This window comes from Limulus polyphemus, unplaced genomic scaffold (genome assembly GCF_000517525.1).
Source record: "Limulus polyphemus unplaced genomic scaffold, Limulus_polyphemus-2.1.2 Scaffold6583, whole genome shotgun sequence".
Taxonomy (NCBI): domain Eukaryota; kingdom Metazoa; phylum Arthropoda; class Merostomata; order Xiphosura; family Limulidae; genus Limulus; species Limulus polyphemus.
In genome coordinates this window covers 31,471-42,377 of record NW_013672193.1, presented here as the reverse complement: position 1 = coordinate 42,377, position 10,907 = coordinate 31,471, and the positions used below count along the sequence as shown (strand labels likewise).

Here is a 10,907-nt window from a genome sequence, read left to right as displayed (position 1 = left end):
ATAACAATAAGAAACATAGAGTACTATACCATATAACTTAAAATAACAATAAGAAACATAGAGTACTATACCATATAACTTAAAATAACAATAAGAAACATAGAGTACTATACCATATAAATTAAAATAACAATAAGAAACATAGAGTACTATAATATAGAACGTAAAGTAACAATAAGAAACATAGAGTACTATATCATATAAATTAAAATAACAATAAGAAGCATAGAGTACTATACCATAGAACTTAAAGTAACAATAAAACGCATATAATACAATGCCATGCAATAAGACATCAGTAAAAATTACAAATGTACAATATATTTCAGTTCTACGTAACGGAACATGACTATCAGAAGTGTAGAGCACAATATCACAATATAAATTTGTTAGTCAGAATCAGACGTGTAGAACAGAATGGCATACAATAGAGCGTAACAGTCAGAAGAGTATAGCATATTACCATACAATAGGGATTAAAAAAAGGATCAAAATTAAACTACGGTATCGTAAAGTATCATTAACAATACTGTCATTTTGTGTTATAAATGCAATTAAGTGTACTTTACTATGTTCTTTACACTTTGATCAGTAAATGCATAAAATACAGTAAAAAATAATACATTAAGACAAACTAATGAAACACACTTACGTTGTATTTTGATATTTTGTATAACCTTAATGTAGTTGTGTGTTTATTAATGTAAAATCACGAGAGTACATTTCTGGGAAGCGCACTTATAACATATGACTTTACCAGTGTAGCGCACTTATAACATATGACTTTACCAGTGTAGCGCACTTATAACATATGACTTTACCAGTGTAGCGCACTTATAACATATGACTTTACCAGTGTAGCGCACTTATAACATATGACTTTACCAGTGTAGCGCACTTATAACATATGACTTTACCAGTGTACTCAGAATATAAGAATTTAATACTATACTGTCCAGAGCACTCGTAAGATACGACTTTGATAATGTGTGATGTTCGGATATTTAACAGTAAAACAATAATTCCATTCAACTGTTGGTTCTACTGTCTACAAAGTGTTGAGGTGTTTGAGTTTCTCAAGTTCCTTTTTTGTTTTATATTATTATGTTTTATATTATTAACAAATATGCGCTTTCCGAATTAAAGAGTTAAATCATTAATAAAAGACGCGTGAGAAGAGATTACGATATTATTTATTGAGCTCAGAATCCACCTAACTGATTCCACGTTTATACAATAAAACGTTCGTTTCATGATTCACTGTGTGTTTATTGTATAATAACACAAAATTTTATTTGTTATTTTAACAATATTTACACTTGCTTATTATAAAAAGTTCGTTTATTTTCGGAGTAACTGAGTGGTGTCACTCAGCCTGAGAGTGGTTAAGCTTTTATATTAATCCTTCGTGGTTCTGTTAATACTGAAGGTGGTGAGATGGTTCCATTGATTTTAAGAATGGTTAGCTGGGGCCATTCATTTTGAGAATAAATAACTGGTGCTGTTTATCTTGAAAGTGAATGAATGGTTCTGTTTATCTTGAGTGTGAATAACTGGTTCTGTTTATCTTGAGAGTGAATGAATGGTTCTGTTTATCTTGAGAGTGAATAACTGGTTCTGTTTATCTTGAGAGTGAATAACTGGTTCTGTTTATCTTGAGAATGAATAACTGGTCCTGTTTATCTTGAGAGTAAATAACTGGTGCTGTTTATCTTGAGAGTGAACGACTGGTTCTGTTTATCTTGAGAGTGAATAACTGGTTCTGTTTATCTTGAGAGTGAATAACTGGTTCTGTTTATCTTGAGAATGAATAACTGGTCCTGTTTATCTTGAGAGTGAATAACTGGTTCTGTTTATCTTGAGAGTGAATACCTTGTTCTGTTTATCTTGAGAATGATTTGATGGTGCATAGATCATTTTTGTATATATATTTTCCAATATATTTTTCTTGACATATGATATAAGCATTTTGAATTTTAAAATGAAGTATTCTTACAAATGTTCTGCCCCCTCCATTTTCAATAAGAAGACTAAGGGGCTTATAGAGGAAAAATTGAGGGTTCGGTTTCTGTAGTGGGCAAAGGACAAATATTCTATTGTTCAACTATGCGCTTAAAAAAAACTTACCAAGTGATTTCAGATACACTTTGTTCACGAGGAAGCAGTGAAACGACTTAATAACACGTGTTAAAACATTGAATGGAATTTAAAAATTAGTAAAACTTTAATTAAAAATTAGACATCTAGGCAAGCAGTGAAACGACTTAATAACACGTGTTAAAACATTGAATGGAATTTAAAAATTAGTAAAACTTTAATTAAAAATTAGACATCTAGGCAAGCAGTGAAACGACTTAATAACACGTGTTAAAACATTGAATGGAATTTAAAAATTAGTAAAACTTTAATTAAAAATTAGACATCTAGGCAAGCAGTGAAACGACTTAATAACACGTGTTAAAACACTGAATGGAATTTAAAATTAGTTAAACTTTAATTAAAAATTAGACATCTAGGCAAGCAGTGAAACGACTTAATAACACGTGTTAAAATATTGAATGGAATTTAAAAATTAGTAAAACTTTAATTAAAAATTAGACATCTAGGCCTAGCGATTAACGTTCCGGACTGTATATCGAGTGTTCCATGATTTCGTTGGCTCCGGAAAAAACAAAAACAATGCTCTCTCCATTTTGGGGACATGAGTGCGTTATGAGAATGACGGTGAAATGCCATTAATTCATTAGATTAGCCCAAAAGTTGGCGGTGGGTGGTGTTGACTAGCTGCCTTCCCTCTAGGGAAAGCTAGCGCAGATAGCCTTCTAGTATGGCTTTGCGCAAAATTCAACAAACAAACAAACACTGTTGTAAAATATTCCCTTATATTGTATTGCCTTAATGCGCCACCAATATCTTATCAATTAGATAATACATCATGATATGTTTGAAACGTTTATAAGCCACATTTTAGTCGGAGACAAACCGTCAAGACTAACATTCCCAAAACCAAACAGATAGTTTACAATCGGTTTAGCATTATAAAAATAATACGAGCCTGTAAGTTGATAAAAATTAGATATTCTAGTAAATCTTAACCATAAATACGTCCTGTTGTCAACGTTGTCAAAGCTCGCGAAAAACGAATACCCCACAACGAACAGAAGGCGTTGTCAGGGTGATCAAAAAGTATACATTCCACAGTCTCAGCCAGCAATAAAACCTTGAATCCCCTGTCTATATGAGCCTACATACGTCAGTTTTAAACACTACTTCATTAAAATAACATGCTCCATGCTTACGAAGGAGTCGTCGGTATGTCTTTGTACCATCATGGATGAGATGATGTACGATCCGAGGTTTCTCAGGGTCAGCATAGATGACACCTGACCCACTCTAAAAATATCCACAACCTGTTTGCAGACGCTACTGTAACTCTCCGTGTTGGCCAATATGTTTTAAAAGTGTCTGACTTGGAGTTAAGTTTTACTGGACTGTATGTTTTAGTTAATATATGGAATCTTTGATTCGGACTTTTATATAAAAAAAATTTCCTCGCTCCTTACGAGTAATCTGGAATGTTTTTTAGAGTGATAAATTATAAAACAAAACACTTCAGAATATTTTCAAGTACTAGTTAAATTTTCACAGTAATGTTTTAAACACATCGTTCATAGTTTGTAGAAGGTTTCGTTAGTTAATAAAGTAAAGCAAAAAACATGCAAATTTTCATGTTAGTTATTTTGGTCAGTGATTTAAAATATTTGCTTTTTACTATATAGTTAATAAAAAAGGTAACAACTTAAGCTGCTGACAATTTCAATAGTTCTATTCAAGTTATTTTGGTTTTAAAAGGAGCCATTTTTCATACAGTCTAAGCCTCGTTGTCTGCATGATATATGATTTAATATTCAGTCAACCAATTATATTCAACTTTCTACCACTATGTCCACTGATTAAATATATAAGCCACCTGTCAACATAAATTCCAGTCTTAAGGTCATGAGAAAAGTATAACAAACATCACGTGGGCCTAACAAAAAGTCCTCTGTATTTGACGGATACATAGGCAGTCCCTCTTCCTGCACGCGGAAAAGCGAACGATACAGACATTTTAGTGAATAAAGCACAGAACAAGCAGATAAATCTTAAATGATCTTGGAAATAAATAAATATGTTGCCAATAGGCAAAGTTTGCTCACATAAAGGAATTTTCTTAATTATGTGTCCGTAATTACAATATATTATAAACATACACAAATATTAATCAAATACGGGTCACTGTATTGAAGGGTTTGTTTGTTTCTTGTTAAAAACAAAACTACACATTGGGCTATCTGTGCTCTTCCCACCACGGATATCGAAACCCGAATTCTAGCGTTGTAAGTCCGCAGACATGTACCACTGGGTGGGGTGGGGGTGGGAGCATGTGAAAGGGAGCCAGTGTAGTAATTAAATATATATATATATAAATTAATAGAAAAATACTGTGTTATTTCAGTAGGTGTCAATAGGTCAACAACATAAATCAAAAATAAAAGAAAACGTGTTTCTTAAGGTAATGTGTAAATAAATGCAAGAAAGTGTGTATTATTAAAAAAGTGTGTAAATAGATGCAAGGAATTGTGTATTAATAAAAAAGTAGGTAAAAACGGTGTAAGAAATAATGTATTCATGAAACGTTTGTAAATAAATAGACGGAAATGTGTGCTATTAAAAATTTATAAATAGATGCAAGAAATTGTGTATTAATGAAAAGTGTGCAAAAAAGATGTAAAAAAAAGTGTATAAAAAGATGTATAAAAGTGTGTATTAATGAAACAATGTGCAAATAGATACAAGAAATTATTTATTATCCAAAAAAAAGTGGGAATAAAGCAAGATAGCTTAGTAGAGATTCATAAACCAAAAGTAAACTTGTGTATTAGTCAAATACCGAACGATGAAAAGAATTTTTATATCTCGTACTAGTCAACAGACGATAGGGAACTTGTGTGAACTAATAGATACCGTTCATTGGAAGGTAAACAATGCACTGTGAAAGTAACTGAATACGAACTGTTTCAGTTACAGGCTTGGTACGGAGTGGATTTATATCTCGCACTAGTCAACAAACGATAGGGAACTTGTGTGAACTAATGGATATCATTCATGGGAAGGTAAACAATGCACTGTGAAAGTAACTGAATACGAACTGTTTCAGTTACAGGCTTGGTACGGAGTGAATTTATATCTCGCACTAGTCAACAAACGATAGGGAACTTGTGTGAACTGATGGATACCATTCTTGGGAAGGTAAACAATGCACTGTGAAAGTAACTGAATACGAACTGTTTCAGTTACAGGCTTGGTACGGAGTGAATTTATATCTCGTACTAGTCTTCGCGGTATAATCGTCAGCAAGTCCCGATGAAACGGAATGTATCAGAACTACATTTTGACATCGGTTGACGTTATGTGATATTAGAACTAAGAAACACGTTATGCTAGTATAATAACAAACTGGCAGACAACGATATATAAGCATAATGACATGGTTACTTTTGGAAGGAAGATACTACTTGAACTACTGGCTCTGATAAAGCCGCAGTGGCGAAACTTGGCTGAGATAAAAAGGTTTTCTGGAGGGTAAAGGTGGTTATGTATCTCATTTTATTGCTAAAATATCTCATAAAGTTAATGATGATACCCACATCAGTAATACACTAGCTTCATGTAAGTCAAAATCTTCTAGAGATTTGTTAGAACAGTACACAGCTCTAGAGAATATATTGTTGGGAGCGTAAGATAAGATTATGTTTGGTAGAATAAAGTTGGTATATTCTGGTTAGAATAACACACATCATTCTCTGGGTTTAATAGAACACACATCATTCTTTGGTTGTAATAGAACACACCATACTCTGGTTAGAATAACACACATCATTCTCTGGGTTTAATAGAACACACATCATTCTCTGGGTTTAATAGAACATACCATACTCTGGTTAGAATAACACACATCATTCTCTGGGTTTAATAGAACACACATCATTCTCTGGGTTTAATAGAACATACCATACTCTGGTTAGAATAACACACACCATTCTTTGGGTGTAATAGAACACACCATACTCTGATTAGAATAACATACACCATTCTCTGGGTTTAATAGAACACACATCATTCTTTGGTTTGTGTTATTCTAACCAGAGTATGGTGTGTTCTATTACCCATTCTCTGGGTTTAATAGAACACACCATACTCTGGTTAGAATAACACACATCATTCTCTGGGTTTAATAGAACATACCATACTCTGGTTAGAATAACACACACCATTCTCTGGGTTTAATAGAACACACCATACTCTGGTTAGAATAACACACACCATTCTCTGGGTTTAATAGAACACACCATACTCTGGTTAGAATAACACACATAATTCTCTGGGTGTAATAGAACACACATCATTCTTTGGTTGTAATAGAACACACCATACTCTGGTTAGAATAACACACATCATTCTCTGGGTTTAATAGAACACACCATACTCTGGTTAGAATAACACACACCATTCTCTGGGTTTAATAGAACATACCATACTCTGGTTAGAATAACACACATCATTCTCTGGGTGTAATAGAACACACCATACTCTGGTTAGAATAACACACACCGTTTTCTGGGTGTAATAGAACACACCACACTCTTGGTGTAATAATACACATTATTGTAAGGGTACGACAATACGCAATATTACTACGTCTTCAGTGTTTTATTTTCAGTACATAACTAGCTTGTGACAGTTATAGATATGTATATACAAACCTACATCATAGATTATACGAAACGTTTTATAATATGTATATGTGTATATATATATATGTGTGTAAATATTCACACTTTCACTTCCATATTTGAATATTTTCCAGAAATGTGCTGATCACACGGTATCCGATAAAACGTTCTACAAGACTTTTGCACGAACATTTTCTACCGATAATCAAGTAAGTCAAGAGCCTTTTCAAACAAACTAGTAAGTATCATAAGGAAATATAAATAGTAAAACCCTAACCTTGATCATCTATCTTCGTGTCTAACAGATACAAAAGTTGATAATGTTTCAAGTGTTTTACGTAACAAGCAAACACATTCTGCTCCATTCTGAGCACTTACAGTGAATACAAATGTTGATGTTATTTTCTCAGTGCTCAATGGGCTATCTGCTCTCTGTTCCCCACGAGTAATCGAACGCCAAATTTTTGACAATGTAAGTCCATAAACTTAGCCCGCTTAACAACCGGGGGACAAATATATCTATGGATAACTGGATAAAAGGTGAAAAGACGACCATGTGCCTTTTAAAAGTTGTTGTTGTTTGTTATTAAGCACAGAGCTAACAAAAAGGGCTGTCTGTACTCTGTCCACCACGGGTATCGAAACCCGGTTTCTCGTAGTATAAGTCTGCATACATACTACTGTGCCACTGGGGGGGGGGGCTATTAAAAGTTAGTCTAAAGTCGAGATTATATGAACATGCAGTGTACTTAGTTTGAGAGTAGATCATATTAAAAATATCAATAATCTTTCGATTCTGTATCATCATTTATCAATCTAATTGATTGTATATTTCTCGAAGTGTCTTTAAGCTGCTTCAGTGTAAAAAATATGATTTATTAAAGCTTATAAAAGTCTGAAAATTAGAATACCTTTATTTCGGTCTGACCCTCCTTTTCTATCGTTTTCATAATTTCTCTAAAATTTTGAATTATGACACTAAGAGAATGTTATGCACGCGAGCCTTGTGCTTTGTTTCCTACTTGAATATTATTGTTTGTAAATTTCTTTGAAATAAAACTCGTCTTTAACTTGCTAGAGATATTTTCACATGTGTCCGACAAAAGAAATATTGTAACTATTTATAAGCCAAAATATCATATTGATAATTTAGAAAATTTAGAGCATTATAAACACATTGTAGTGCTTTAAACAGTAAAACAATAACATTCCAAAAGATGTCACTGGTTAAAATTATGCTGTAAAAACTGTATGACTATCTAATTTACAACAGTATTTTGTCGGCCAGGTGGTTAGGGGGCACTCGATTCGCAATCTGAGGGTCGCGGGTTCGAATCCCCCGTCACACCAAACATTCTCGCCCTTTCAGCTGTGGGGGCGTTATAATGTGACGGTTAATCCCACTATTCGTTGGTAAAAGAGTAGCCCAAGAAATGGCGGTGGGTGGTGATCATTAGCTGTCTTCCCTCTAGTCTTACACTGGTAAGTTAGGGACGGCTAACGCAGATAGCCCTCGTGTAGCCTTGCGCGAAATTCAAAACAAACAAACAAGATATTTTCACCAAGGTGTTTGTCATCATCAGAAAATTTGTCTCCATGAAAAGTGGTGTTCTTTTTGGAATTGTGTGAGCTTTTAGTTTGTGACATGTCTTTTGTAGTAAGGTTAGACGTTTTAACTTTTATTGTTAGTTAACTTTATGTTACTCACTGCTTTTCCTTATGATATCATTAGTGAGTTTCTCCATTATTCTGCAAGTCGTAGTTACCGCTTAAAGATAATATGTTCTCTATCTACGATCTACTGTTGGCTAGCATTAACGATGAATCGAATCCTGGATTTTAGTGCAGTAAGTCTGTAACCTTACCCCTGATCAACCGGGGATCTTTTGGTTAGTAGACGACACTGGTTTTTCATCTTATGCTCAGTTACAAAACCTAATCATCCGCATAGTTTTACTTCATAATAAAACTTTAACAAATGATTAGCATTCATCTTCACTCTGAAAAAAAAGGTGTGATTTCACACTTTGGAGGTGCGTGGAAGAACTGATACAGGAACTACATGTAATATTACTATTTTTACGTAGCCATACTTTTTATACAAGTAAGATTAACTGTAAGTACATACGTTTTAAAACGTTATTGTCTTCTGAAAGTATATAGTCATCATAAACTTATATTAATATAAGTAATTTTGTTAATAGTTATTATCTGATGTAATTTTCACTTAAGTGACTATCGATTATATTTATATATTCACACCATTAAATATACAGCAGGAGTGTGAACTTTTATTTGGACCTATGAAAGTGTGAATTCTCACCTTCTCAATACCAGGGGTTGTGTATTGGAGTCTTACACCATTAAATATACAGCAGGAGTGTGAACTTTTATTTAGACCTATCAAAGTGTGAATTCTCACCTTCTCAATACCAGGGGTTGTGTATTGGAGTCTTACATCTTTACATGTACAGCAGGAGTGTGAACGTTTATTTGGACCTATGAAAGTGTGAATTCTCACCTTATGAATACCAGGGGTTGTGTATTGGAGTCTTACACCTTTACATATACACAGCAGGAGTGTGAACGTTAAAAGTGTGAATGCCCACCTTCTCAATACCAGGGGGAAGGGGTGTATTGGAGTCTTACATCTTTACATGTACAGCAGGAGTGTGAACGTTTATTTGGACCTATGAAAGTGTGAATTCTCACCTTCTCAATACCAGGGGTTGTGTATTGGAGTCTTACATCTTTACATGTACAGCAGGAGTGTGAAGGTTAAAAGTGTGAATGTCCACCTTCTCAATACCAGGGGGGAAGGGGTGTATTGGAGTCACCCCCCCCCCCCGATTTCACACGATTGCTTACTTATAGTGTTATAAAAAATGTTTAAAAAGCGTTTAGATACTCGAGATTTAGGATGTTTACATTTTTCTGTCTACCAATTAGGTAGACACCTCTGTAAATAATGTAAAATACACCTCTGTAAATAATGATTCTTTTACTTTTAATTATATATTACACCAATTTTACTTTCAAACTGTTTCCCATTCAGATTTATCCCCTTACTGTATCATTTTGTAATTAAAACTACTTAAAGTTGTGACGTGCGCTATCAGTTTTAGGCTTAACCTAATTTAGGCTTAACAATCTCGTTTAAAGACAAGTTCAGGATCTGAGCTATTTTAACTTTGGTTACATTTCTTAACCCGCAGTTCTTGTCCAAATGTTTAGCACATTTCTTTCAATTCCTTCTCTGTCGGTCTAGTGCCATATTTAATGTTAGAAACATCATTTCAACAAAACAGTTAATTAAATTAAAGTAAAGGTGAGTCATAAACTTTATGTTGCGACTAAAAGACTCTAATAATATCATAAGTTTCTAATTGTACTAATAAGATATACAGATTTAACAGGTATGTTACCGTTAAACTTCTTGTTGGTTTGGTTTCTTTTCAATTTCGCGCAAAGCTACACGAGCGCTATCTGCGCTAGCCGTCACTAATTTAGCAGTGTAAGACTAGAGGAAACGGAGTTACTTACCACCACCCACTACCAACTCTGGGGCTACTTTTACCAACGAATAGTGGAATTGACCGTTACTTTCTTGTATATGAGGGATGACAACCCGTCGTTCAAACCTATTGAAACATAATACTTAAGTTCTATGACTGGTTTCTTACAATTAAAGTAGAAAATATACTATGTCCTTATTGATTTATCTAAAATGTTGCACTAAAGCGTCACATTTCGTAGAAAATATTCCAAGAAGAATATTGGATTACTGATGGTCTATTTTAATCCTTTTCATACCTAGCTCGATACCGAAAGGTTTCTGCTTGTTAATTATTCCAGACTAATGAATACCAAGAGTAAACGATTTCGAGAAAGAAAATGATTCCTCATCTTTCATTTTCAAAAGAGAAAATAATCATTAGCAAACGTTTGTTATTTACAGTAGAAGACCAAGTCACCGGTGTTTGTTTTTGTTTTTATGTATTGACAGATGGCAGCACTGTGATACAACCTCATCTTCTTTTTTTTTTATTCAAATGGTAAATATAACCACAAAACACGTGTTTTCCACCAAAAGATGTAACTATGTTTGTAAATCTGTTCAAAAAATTTATA

General features: G+C 33.7%; 1 protein-coding gene across 1 annotated transcript in view; it reads left to right on the top strand.

Annotated features, from left to right (window-relative positions):
* Nucleotides 1-6,910: 6,910 nt before the first annotated feature.
* The window catches only part of LOC106473874 (receptor-type guanylate cyclase Gyc76C-like), a gene marked incomplete at its 5' end in the record, with an annotated part of 33,992 nt that continues 29,995 nt past the window's right edge, over nucleotides 6,911-10,907 (top strand). The window contains one exon of the mRNA XM_013934561.2: nucleotides 6,911-6,985. Within this exon, the coding sequence (XP_013790015.2) occupies nucleotides 6,911-6,985 (75 nt within the window). The remainder of the gene's footprint in view (nucleotides 6,986-10,907) is intronic.